The sequence below is a fragment of the Dryas octopetala genome, chromosome 6, assembly GCF_963921425.1.
Source record: "Dryas octopetala chromosome 6, drDryOcto1.1, whole genome shotgun sequence".
Taxonomy (NCBI): domain Eukaryota; kingdom Viridiplantae; phylum Streptophyta; class Magnoliopsida; order Rosales; family Rosaceae; genus Dryas; species Dryas octopetala.
Window position 1 is genome coordinate 21,012,276 of NC_141371.1, and position 12,787 is coordinate 21,025,062.

The 12,787-nt window shown below is 44.9% G+C and overlaps 1 protein-coding gene across 1 annotated transcript; it reads left to right on the forward strand.

Moving 5' to 3' along the window:
• Positions 1 to 3,411: 3,411 nt before the first annotated feature.
• LOC147283208 (uncharacterized) lies at positions 3,412 to 8,369 on the forward strand. The gene is made up of 4 exons (XM_086246951.1): positions 3,412 to 3,715; positions 4,558 to 5,445; positions 6,916 to 7,496; positions 7,581 to 8,369. Exons 1-4 carry the CDS (start codon positions 3,478 to 3,480, stop codon positions 8,274 to 8,276), a joined length of 2,403 nt encoding a protein of 800 aa, XP_086103077.1. The 5' UTR covers positions 3,412 to 3,477; the 3' UTR covers positions 8,277 to 8,369.
• The last annotated feature ends 4,418 nt before the right edge of the window (positions 8,370 to 12,787 follow it).

Sequence of the window (12,787 nt, forward strand, 5' to 3'; positions counted from 1 at the left end):
AAAATAGAATGGCTCTAAACTCACTAGGGTCAAGTCTCCACTATTTTTCCTTAGGTAATTCAATTAAAATTTCACTCTTTAATTTCAAAATGCAATTATTGGCTTAAGTGCAAAAATATTTCAAGTTTTAGAATTAATAAAAAATGATTATATTATGAAAATAATAGGAAATCTAATGAGAGATTGAGAGATATTCTTAATTTGCATGCAAAAATATTAAAGTAGAGAATCATGTATTTCCTAAAGCTAAGCATTGAATGTAAGAAAATCAATCTCATCATGGTGAAGCAATCAACACAAAAGTAAAACTAAATTTTTATATATATATATATATATATTTTTAAAACTAGAAAAGTACTAGAAAATTCAAGTAAAGTTTCAAAACTCCATCCCCAAACCTAAATCAAACATTGTCCTCAATGATTGGAAAGGAAAAACATGACAATGACAAAAAATAAGAAAGAAGATGGTGAAAAGAAATTACCTGAAAAAGGATACGTACTCTCATTTCTTTGAAATTACCAACAATGAAGCTCAACAAATAATGAATGATAATTTCCAAAGATATGTAGAGAATATACACAGAACAAGAAAGAAAAACAAAAGAAAAGAAAAGAAAAGAAAAAATCCTAAATTAAGGAACTAAACAAAGAACATCAATCATGATAAATGGGATCACAAAGTAAGACTTCCTCCACCTCATAATTTTGGAACTCAAGAAATGGTTTCAATCTTTGACCATTGACTTTAAAAACATCACCATTTTTAGGATTTTCAATTTCAACTGCCCCATGAGGAAAAATAGTGCGAACAAGGAAAGGACCAGTCCAACGAGACTTCAATTTACCAGGAAAAAGATGCAAACAAGAATTATACAAGAGAACTTTTTGATTAGGTGAAAAAGTTTTCCTCAAAATGTGTTTATCATGGAATACCTTCATACGGTCCTTGTAAGTTTTAGCAGACAATTTTGACAACCAACCACCGACCCATGTTGAGTGCTCAATTTATGTTATTTTATGATACTAACTCTCTAACCTAGAGTGTAAGAACTCGACATTTTGTGTCTTGATAGTTTGTTTAGTGTTTTGTAGGTAAAATGAAGCAATGATGAAAAAAGAACCTAAAAGAGCCATTTTAAGACATTTCCTAATCACACTAGGAAAATAGGAGAAATTCTAGTCAAACTAGAAAAGCTGAAATCTTAGTCAAAGGAGGATTCCTAGTTACACAAGGAAAGATCAAGTCTTGGAGGAGAAGAAATCATCATTGTCCGAGTTCATATTTGAGAAATCTCAATTGAAGCAGGAAATCCTGGTTGGAGTAGGAAACCTAACCCTAGTAGGAGAAGTAGTCCTATTCATGTTGGTAGTCATGAGGAGCAAGATGGAAATTGAAATCCAAGTTTACGAGGAATCCTAGGTGGACTAGGAGATGTTGGTCAAAGTCAAGGTCAAAGGTTCTAGAACCTTCTACATGCATCTGTTTGGGCCATGCGTATAACCCTAGCTCAAGAAGACCAAGGCCATGCGCCTAACCCTAGCCCACAAGGAGGGGGCCCAAGTCGACATTCAAGGAGCCTAAAGACTAAGCCCATGCGCCTATTCCTTGCCTTAGAAGACTTTCCCTATGCTGAAATCCTAATTTGGAAGGAAGATATTTGGAAGATTCAGTCAAAGATCACAACGAACCTAGCTGAAAAGGAAGTCAAAACCCTGGGAAATTGAACAGCAAATTTCGACAGCAATTCTGTAACTCTCCAGAGTGAACCAGGTAGCATGCCATATATGGTTGGAAAGATACAGATGTTAGCTTCGCAGAGAATTGTACGGATTTTGATTTCGAGTTGTCTAGCTCAAGATATGGCCGTTTTAATGGAGGTAGCGCAGCAGTTCCGCCAACATAAAAAGAAGTTACGCCCAAATAAGCCCAAGGCCCATTTTTGGCTGAAAATTCTAAGTCTTGATGTGCAAGGAATGCACTTGTCTCACATTGGAAAATCAACAAAACCTCTCCACTTCCTCACTACTATATAAGACCCTCACTCTTTCACAAACCCTAGACCCTTTTTCTTTACATTGTTTTATTTTCTGAAAGTTAGAGAGAGAGAGAGAGAGAGAGAGAGAGAGAAGTTGGCGCATGGGTTTTTCTCTGTTTTCTTTCCCTTGTCTTTTTCTTTTGATTTTCTTCGTTCTCTTTAGTTAACTAGTTTGTTCTTGCTTTCATTGTATATTTAATGATTATAATGGAAGTTAGATCTTTTATTTTATTTTCTACGTTTTGAGTTTTTATTGCCTTTCTAAGTTAGATGATGAAACTTTAATTGTGAGTTATGCAATGGTGACACATGTGATTTAATTTGATGTATGTAGTCAATTCTTGATCTCTAGTAAAATTGATTCTATTTGTTTGCACCCTTTGACTAGCTACCTTAGGGTAATTACATCTAGATTATGTTGTGAAATTAAATAAGCTCAAAAGGATAATAATTTCAATTGGGAACAAATGAGTATCCTAAGAACGTACTCATGAGAAAAAGGATAATTGGATGCTCATAGGTTATATTAAGGTGAGTTTATGCTCCATGTGTTTACTGTTTTCACAAAACGTAACGACTCTTGCATGAATAACAGTTGTCTTAGGTACGCTTAGGGAATATGCAAGTTAACTAACTAGGGGAGGTCTAAGAAGCTCCTAATTTATACATAAGGAGAATAATAGTTAAGAGTGTCCCTGAAAAGGCCTTCGGCTGGTAAACTTTATTATAATTATGCATTATCTTGAATTGCTTGGTTGTATTTCCATCAATTGGTAGTGTATTCTGAATTCTGAATTCTTGGCATTGCAATTGTGTGTGTATGTGGAGTGCGTAAGTTTCATAACCTACAAACCCCCTACCGTGTGTGTTAGTGAATTCTATTGGATAAGTTGAATTGGTTTGATGTGTATATATTTATTGCTCTTGGAATCGACCTCGTACTTATACGCTATGCTTACATGAGCGATGTGTATACTTGCGAGCTACAACTTAGTATTCGTTCTTAATTCCAAGTAAAACAAGTTATACAAAAAGGAGGAATAACCCATAATAGGTGGGTTAGTTGTGAGTCGGTTGCCGATGGCCGATAATGACCGATATATATAGGTGGATCGATTAAAATTATTAGACCAACATTTAATTAATTTCAAAACCAATATCCGAACCAACTTTGATGGGTCAGTTGATATTATCTGCCCAACTTGGTGGGCCAGTTGTTGATAAAATTATCGGCTGGCCGATAATGGGTTGGTTGGCGGATACTAGCCAGTAAAACCGACCCATTCGCACCCTAATTAGTTAAGACCACCCTAAGACGCATCCCCTATGGCCTTAAAAAAGCAAGTAAAAGTGGGTAGAGACCCAAAAGAGCCTAGAAAAAGGCAAGTAAACAAAAAAAACCCCCTACGGTTTAAAGAGGAAGTAGCACGACGGTGGCTATGGAGGAGTCGCAGCACGTGGCTGCGAAGACGTCGGTGTGGTGGGACATAGAGAACTGTCAGGTCCCCAAGGGTTGCGACGCCAACGCCATCGCCCAGAACATAAGCTCCGCCCTCGCCAAGATCAATTACTGTGGGCCCCTCTCTATATCCGCCTACGGCGACATCACTCGCATCCCCGCCTCTGTCCAGAACGCGCTCTCCAGTACCGGCGTTGCCATCAACCACGTTCCTGCAGGTACACTGATGACCCACTGTGTTGAATTGTGATTTGATCAGCTTCATTCTAAGTTTAATTTTGCAATTTTTTTAATCAGATATATTTAGACAATTAGACGATTATTAAGTGGTTTATCACACAAAGGCATCCTTTATTAATGCCAGCTCCTTTTATAATTATATATGTCTAGCTGCTTTAAAAAATTTCTTCCATTCCCTTTTCTTTTAACCTTGGGGCTAGTGATTTCGATTTCTAGGATATGACACATTGCATTCTTTTGGTGAACCATCAATGTACTGTAGTCTGTGTCCTCTTTTGGGTTGCGCTGGCACGTACAAATTCTTGCGAGTAGCTGTGGGAGACATCCATGAGAGTCTGTTTGGTGTGGAAATTGGGATTGAGACTGAGTATGAGATTTTGTTATCATATTTGGTATTTGGTATGTATAATTTTAAGAATGTGTTTTTTCTTTGACATAAGAATGAGATACCCATTTAGGGTGATTTGAAACCCATGAACCTTCATAAGTTTGCTACTCTCATTTATGAGAATGTATTTATTGTGGGTTTATATGATTAAATTACTCTTATCATAAGATGAAAATATTATAATTCTACCGTGAAAGTATGAATAAGTTTATTGTTTATTCATAATATTTCGTTGGATTTATTTCACATATAAAGCCTCCCTCCTTAGTTGTCTCATATTCATTCTTGTTTTTACCAGTTGTGATTATTGAATGTTTTGTTCTTTTGAATTCCCTCACTGATTGCTTTCTCTTCTCAAGACCTTTATATTATGTTTTCCTATCCTCATCATCATAGTCTTCATTGAAAGCTCATGGTCTTAAACTTAAACAGGCGTGAAAGATGCAAGTGACAAGAAGATTCTTGTTGATATGCTGTTCTGGGCAGTAGATAACCCTGCTCCTGCCAATTATCTGCTTATTTCTGGGGACAGAGATTTCTCTTATGCTCTACACCAGTTACGCATGAGAAGATATAATATTCTTCTGGCACAACCACCACAAGCTTCCGCACCACTCACTGCTGCAGCAAAGAGTGTATGGCTTTGGACGAGCCTTTTAGCTGGAGGCCCCCCACTTACATGTGGTGAACCATCCCAGCAGCAGCTTGCTACTGGGACACTAGTCTCCACTAGTAGGTCCACTCCCAATTGCTTCCTTACAAATTTCAACCCTTCAGCCAGTATTGAAAATAATTTCCTAGCCCTGCAAAACCAATATCCTCCTCCTTTGAGGCCCAACAACCTCCACATGCAACCTCCACATTACAATATGCTCCCTCCTAATTCTCAATATCTGCCTACTCCATCCTCCCCTGGTGTTGCGAACAACATTCCTATTAATGGTATATATGGAACTCAGGGCTGTGCACCAACTTCCGAATATGAAAACGAGTCCGCAATGGAATCTTTATCACACTTTGTGAATTGTAACAAGAACAAGTTGAATGTCTCTATGGCAGAACTTGTAAACATGTTAGGGACAGCAGGGGATTCCTTTAAGAAAGGAAAAGCAAGCGAGGTGGTTGAGATGGCTTCTACTTGTAAGGCTAAGTCCAAGCCGAAAGGCAACAACAAGCAAAACAATAGCATGAAGCCCAATGCCAAGATCCATAAGAAGCTGGAGCCAAAGACGGTTTGTTACCATTGTGGCAAGGATGATCACTTGTTGAGGAATTGCATAGAATATACACTTTCTCTGGAGAGGGACAAAGATTCAAAAGGTATGTTGGCAACTTTTATTATGGAGTTAATATTAACTATTGATTCAGCTTCTACTTGTGTTATAGACTATGGTGCTATATGTAATTCTATGCAGGATCTAGTAAGTAGTAGAAGGTTGAGCAAAATTAGAATTTTTCTCATAGTTGATATTGAAGCTAAGGTTTCAGTGTTGACTATTGGGACGAACGTCGTAAGGCTTCCTTCCGGAAAGGTTCTATAGTTCCGAGATTGCTTTTGCAATTGAGGCATGTACAATTTGTTATGATATTATTGTTTTTAAATTGTGAGGCTAGTTAATGGCTTGTATTATCTCAATATGGCTACTAGCTTTAACTGCCTTGAATATATCTAACAGTGTCACATATAGATCTAAAAGGCCTACGGATAAGGTTAATACAAATTGCCTTTGACATTTTGGGTTTGGCTCATATGAGTAATGACATGATACAAAAGTTGGTCAAGATGGGTCACTAATTAATTAGATTTATTTGTTTGAGAAAAATTAAAAGTTAATCAATTGGCCCAATTTTGGTTGCTAATTAGATTAATTAGTAGCGACAATAGTTTAGGCCTTAGGGAGGAGTTATTGGCACTCCAAAAATGTCATCATGCACTCCTATATTTTTTTATTATTTTAATTTGATTTTGTCAATTTAATTCCCAAGTTACTCCTTAATTAAACTTTAACATTTTATTATTACTTTTAAAAAATGAATTATTTTGCATTTAATTTAGATAGTTCAAAAGATTTAACGATTAAGATTGTGCCACCCAAATTTTAGCTTTAATTTAGATAGTTCAAAAGATTTAATGATTAAGATTTATCCATCTCGTTGGCAACAAGTTTTATGGCAGAGTGAGGTGGCACTTAACCATTAAATGTTTTTTGAATAGTCTAGATTAAATTCAAAATAATTTTTTCTTAAGTAATACTAAAATGTTAAAAGTTTAAATGAGGGTGATTCAGAAATTAAAATAATAAAATCAAATTAAAATAATAAAATCAAATTAAAATCAAATTCCCCCTGCATCCATTCTTGCAGGACTGGTTGGCGATGATCGGCGCGACGCCACACCAGCTCAACCCCAACGTGTATAGGATAATCCTGTCCATGCACATCTTGTGGCACAAGGTGCACAAGTGTGTGCCAGACAAGGATATCCTATTTTGCTCCTACGCGCTGAGGTCGAAGCAGACCGAGCTTGGCTTCTACAATCTGCAGGCCTACTCGGGGCCGCTGTTCTCAGGGAATCCCTCTTCCCAAAAGACCTGGAAGAGAAGATTCTTCTTCGTTTCTGGGGATTGGGAGTTCGCCGACCCGAACAATGCCACCCCGGCTCGGGTCCCCAGAGCCTTTAGGATTCCAGGTGGGCATTGGAAGTCTGGGGCCGATCCGAAGATAACTTGTATGTGTTTTGTGATAGTTGTGTTTTCTTTTGTCTAACTTTTTTCTGTTTCTCCTTTGCAGTTAGCTGGGGCAAGTACAAACTCCGAGGCGAGCTCAAGGACCAGATCGCCGCGATCAGGGACTCACCAGCAGAGTACCTGTCCACAAAGTCTCTGCTCGGGGAGACCCAGATCAGGTCGAGCGGGATTTCCTGGTTTGTACCCAGGTGGAATCCGAGGGCGGAGAAAGGGATGAGTTCGGCCGACCTAGAGGCTCGGCTTAGGAGGAAGGCGGAGAAGAGTGCCCAGAGGAAGGCTGCAGGTCGGGTACCCGCCGAGCCGACCCCGGTGCCAGCGTCCGCTGCCGCGGCAGCCCAACCTGGGCCCTCCGTGTCGAGGTCGGCTCGGCAAGGAGAGAAAAGGAAGGGCCCGGCAACCGAGGCTCGTCCGGAGAAGAGGACCCGGGCCGAACCCGGCGGTGGGGATGCCGAAGCCTCTGGCTCGGCACCCCTGAAGACGGTGGAGGTTGACCCCTCGATCAAGCCGTTCGTCACGGGATTCAAGCGCGTGGTGACGAGGAAGATCGTGGAGGGACTGTGGGTCGGTCAGGAGACGCCGAGCTTCAGCAGCAAGGCCCTGAACGCCTCTCGCCAAGCCATGGTGGTAAGTATGTTTGACTTCGGCCCTCATATATGTTTTTTTTCTTTTTATGCTCGGCTCGGACTAACTTTTCTCCATGTTTTGCAGCTTGCCCTCAGGCAATTTGAGGCAGCCCAAGCCGCCGTCGATGCCGAGGCAAAGATGAGGAGGCTTCGGGAGAGGAACGGCGAGCTGAGGGAAAAGCTGGCCGAGGCTGAGCGGGAGGTAAAGGCGGAGCGCGATCGGTCGGCCGGTCTCCAGACCGAGCTGGCTGAGAAGGAAGTGGAGGTGCCTCGGCTCAGAAAGGAGCTCCTCGTATCCGAGCAGAAGGTGGCCGACCTGGGCCAGTTCGCCGACGATCTCCAGTGGGACGTCGAGGCTGCCGAACGGAGAGCCGCCGAGTCTCGGCGTCAAGCTGGGGTGCTGAGCGTCCAGGCACTTGCTGATGCCAAGTTCGAGGGGTATAAGGAGTTGCTGGAGGAGATCCGGTCGAAGAGGCCGGACTGGGATGTGTCTTTCCTCGGCAAGTCCGACGGCGAGGAGGACACCCAGGAGAGTCAGCAAGAAGACCTTCCTCTTCCCGATCGCCAAGCTGCCGCCGAGGTGGTCGTGTCAGTTGCCGAGCCGACGCCGGAGGATCCTCCGCTGCCTGAGTGCGAGCAGACCCCGACTCCCCCGGTCCCCGAATCTGATCCCAACGCTGAGATGCAGATCGGCGGGGTCGAGGTGGTGCAGCTCGGCGAGGAGACGCCCGAGGAGTCCACCGAGCCGATCTTGGAGAGGCCTGCCGAGCGATCTGCATGATAGCTGATTTTGTTAATGTTTTTACTGTTTATGTTCTTTGTTTTTCTCCCCGAGCCGATGTGTGGCTCGGGTTTGATCGGTTTATGAACAATTTGTTTCTTGGATATATCTTGTTAATTTATCAGTATTTTCTTTATGAAACAAGTTGTTGTCAGTTCAGCTCGGAAATTAAGCTAGAGACATAACCAATAACACATGAACAAGAAAGTGATAAAAGTAGCAATTATGATAAAAACAAAGGCATTTTGAGATCGGCTCGGCATACCGATCGCAATGAAATGAATAGTAATGATAAATTGAAACTTGTCTTCGGATCAGCTTGATAAACATAACGAAGATAAGTAGGGATTTTAAAAACCCTAGTGATTCCAGATGGGCTTGATATACCCATTGAAATATTTAGGATTTTTGCTTTTGAGAAAAATATTCAAACCTACTTTCAGATCGGCTCGGCATGCACGATGAAAGTTTTGGTTGGAGTGTATATTTTTCTTTTAGAAATATCTTGTTGAACGTTAGGACTGTAGGAAGTCACTTCGGCTCGGACAGAGATTTTTATAGACCTGATAAGTCTGTACTATGTCGAGCATTGGGCCGGAAGTGGCGCGCCAGCTCGGCACAGGAGTTTATAGACCTGATGAGTCTGTAATATGCCGAGCGTCGGGCCGAAAATGGCGCGCCAGCTCGACACATGAATTTATAGACCTGATGAGTCTGTAATATGCTGAGCATCGGGCCGGAAGTGGCGCGCCAGCTCGACACATGAGTTTATAGACCTGATGAGTCTGTAATATGCCGAGCATCGGGCCGGAAGTGGCGCGCCAGCTCGACACATGAGTTTATAGACCTGATGAGTCTGTAATGTACCTAGCGTCGGGCCGAAAATGGCACTTCGGCTCGGCACATGGGTTTATTATTTTTTCGAAGGAAACACTTAGATCTTTCCTCTTTGTTGAAAGTGTATAGGAGTAGAGTCCCCAATGTTTGCTTCGAAAAATAAGAAGAAGATGAGTCAAAATGTGTTCATCCTTTCATTGATTGGAACGAATGTTAGGTCGGACAGTCCCCGATCCTAACTACATTCTACTGATAATAAGTCTTCAAGTGTTCCGCGTTCTAGCTATGCTTGAGAGGCTTCCCGGCCAGAGTGGCCAAGTTGTAAGTGTCAGGCTTGACTATGCCTGTGATTCTGTATGGCCCGGTCCAGTTCGGATCGAATGAGCTCTCCTTGACGGCAAGGGGATTCTTCTTCATGACGAGACTGCCCAATCCGAAGCTCCTGGGCCTGACCCTTTGATTGTAGTATTTGGCTACCCTCTGTTGGTAAGCGGCTCGGCAGAGATTGGCGTCGGTTCGCCTCTCCTCGATTATGTCTAGGCCGAGCCGAAGTCCGGTGTCATTGGTCTCGGGATTGTATGTGCCGGTCCGGAATGAGGGAGTCCCCATTTCGACCGGGATGACAGCGTCAGTTCCGAATGCCAATGAATAAGGCGTTTCCTTCGTGGAGTTGCGATAGGAAGTTCGGTAGGACCATAGCACCTCTGGCAAGAGTTCAGGCCAATTCCCTTTAGCATTATCAAGCTTAGTCTTCAGGGTCTTCTTGATGATCTTGTTGATGGCCTCGACCTGTCCGTTCGATTGCGGATGGTAAGGGGCGGTGAAGCGCAAGTTGATGTTCAGACGTGAACAAAAACTTCTGAACTTCTTACAGTCGAATTGTTTGCCGTTGTCCGCGATGATGGTGTGCGGCATGCCGAACCGGCATATGATGTTCTTCCAGACGAAGGTCTCCATCCGTTCGGCTGTGGTAGTGGCTAGGGGCTCGTCTTCGGCCCATTTTGTGAAGTAGTCGACTGCTACTACGGTCATTGTTACTTGCCCTTTCGCCTTCGGCATAGGGCCGATCAGATCGAGTCCCCATTGCGCGAATGACCAGGGACTGGATATGGAGGTCAGCAAATGGGGAGGTTGATGGGGGACCGCGGCAAACTGCTGGCACTTAACACAAGCGCGAGAGAGGTGATCTGCGTCTTTGTTCAGCGTCAGCCAGAAGTAACCCTGCCTGATCATCTTGTAGGCGAGGGCTCTTCCTCCAGAGTGGTTTCCGCATATCCCCTCGTGGATTTCTTTCAGCACATCCTGACCTTCTTGAGGAGTGACACACCGCAAGTAGGGTAGGGAGAAGCTCCTTTTGTAGAGCTGACCGTGGATCATGCTGAACCGAGCCGACCTCGTCTTGATGAGACGTGCTTTGTCCCTCTCTGGGGGGAGGATCCCGGAGACCAAGTAGCTGATGATCGGCGTCATCCAGTTCGGCTCGGCCTCGGTCTGCATGATGGCCGATCCCTCTTCGGCAGTGCTAGGCCTATCCAGGATTTCCACTGGAACGTGCCTGGCGGATCCGGTATCCGTGGCTGAAGCCAGGCGTGCCAAGGCATCGGCTCTGCAGTTTTCTGCCCTCGGGATTTGGGACAACTTATACTCATGGAAGTTCCCGAGCAGCAAACGGGTCTTCTCGAGATAGGCAGTCATGCTAGGTTCTCGAGTCTCATACTCTCCCAATATCTGATTGACGATGAGTTGGGAGTCGCTGAAGATGTTCAGTTTGGTCGCGCCGAGCTCTTTTGCCAATCTGAGTCCGGCGATGAGTGCCTCATACTCTGCTTCATTGTTAGATGCTTGAAATCTGAAGCGAAGAGCATATTCCATCACAACTTGTTCTGAGTCAAGACGACGATTGAGTGAGCCTGGAAGTAGGGTCTTAATTTCCGAGTCGAGCTGACCAGGGCGAGAGCCATCTTCTCGAATTTTGGATACCTGGTCTCGGCATCGGCGAGGGCTCGGCTCGTATAGAAGACTGGGTGTTGTACACCTCCGACCTCTCTCACCAGAACTGAGCTGAGAGCCGAGTCAGAAACGGAGAGGTAGAGAAAAAGTTCTTCACCCTCCGTTGGTTTGGATAAGATGGGAGGTTCCCCCATGTGCCTTTTCAGATCTTGAAAGGCCTACTCGCATTGGGGGGTCCATTATATGCCTTTCCCTGCTCCCTTCAAAGCTTTGAAGAAAGGGAGGCACCGGTCAGTGGATTTTGAGATGAACCGGTTCAGGGCGGCGACTCTTCCAGTCAGACTCTGGATTTCTTTGCGTGTCTTTGGGGACTTCATGTTGATCAAGGCTTGGATCTTCTCCGGATTGGCCTCGATCCCCCGTTGGCTGACCAGGTAGCCAAGGAATTTTCCGGACCGAACTCCAAAGACACATTTGGCTGGGTTCAGCCGCATCTGATACTCCTTCAGGACTCCGAACATGTCTGAGAGGTCCTTGACGTGGTCGTCCGCCTTGACGCTTTTGACCAGCATGTCGTCCACATAGACCTCCACGGATTTGCCTATGGATGATCTGAACATGTGGTTGACCAGCCTTTGGTAGGTGGCTCCAGCGTTCTTGAGGCCGAAGGGCATGACTTTGTAGCAGTACATGTCGCGATCGGTTATGAAGGATGTGTTCTCTTGATCAGATTTGTGCATGAGGATCTGTTTGTACCCAGAATAGGCATCCATAAAGCTGAGGAGCTTGTGTCCCGCCGTCGCATCGACGAGCTGATCTATCTTGGGTAGTGGGAAACTGTCCTTGGGACATGCCTTGTTCAGATCGGTGAAGTCCACGCACATCCTCCATTTCCCATTGCTCTTCTTTACCATGACCACGTTGGCGAGCCAGTTGGGATAGTTGACCTCCCGGATGAACCCGTTGTTTTGCAACTTGGTCACCTCTTCGGCCACGGCGGCGTATCTGACCGGATCATACGACCTCCTCTTCTGACGGACCGGTTTGCATCCCGGGTCGATGTTCAGCCTGTGGGTGATCACGTCAGACGATATGCCTGGCATGTCATCGTAAGACCAGGCGAACACCTCCGCATTGGCGCGGAGGAAGTCGAGTATGGCCGATCGCTGTTCAGGGCCGAGCTGGGCACCTACTCGGACGAGCCGATCGGGTGTGTCCTCCGAGATTGGCACTTCCTCCCAGGCCTCGGCCGGGAGCGGGCGAGAATCTGAGTTCGGCTCGGCTGTGAAGTCGAACGTCTCCGCTCTCGGCCACCTGCCCGAGTCAGCTATAGAGTCGAGTTCCTGGGAGTTCGGCAGCTGACCCTTCTGCCTGATAGAGGTGGCGTAGCAGGATCGGGCCGAACACTGATCTCCCTGGATGACGATGCAGTCATCGCCCACCGGACACTTGATGAGGAGATTGGCGTAGTGAACGATGCAGTCGAGGTCGACCAGGGCTGGTCTGCCCAGGATGATGTTGTAAGCTGACGGTCGCTTGACGACGATGAAGTACGTCATGCAAGTCTTCTTAACTGGCCCCTTCCCGAGCGAAAGGGGAAGGTAGATGTGTCCGAGGGGCTGAACCACTTCTCCCCCGAACCCGACTAAGGCGGGAGTGTCAGCCTCCAGCTGATCCTCGCCGATGCCCATCTGCGTGAACGCAGAGTGGTAGAGAATGTTGAC

What these genes read in the sequence shown, in the direction of transcription:
- LOC147283208 (XM_086246951.1), top strand. Translation starts at nt 3,478, where the DNA reads ATGGAGGAGTCGCAGCACGTGGCTGCGAAGACGTCGGTGTGGTGGGAC. An exon ending in CATCAACCACGTTCCTGCAG is followed by an intron (nt 3,716 to 4,557) that starts GTACACTGATGA and finishes AAACTTAAACAG; the next exon opens with GCGTGAAAGATGCAAGTGAC. An exon ending in CCTCTCGCCAAGCCATGGTG is followed by an intron (nt 7,497 to 7,580) that starts GTAAGTATGTTT and finishes CATGTTTTGCAG; the next exon opens with CTTGCCCTCAGGCAATTTGA.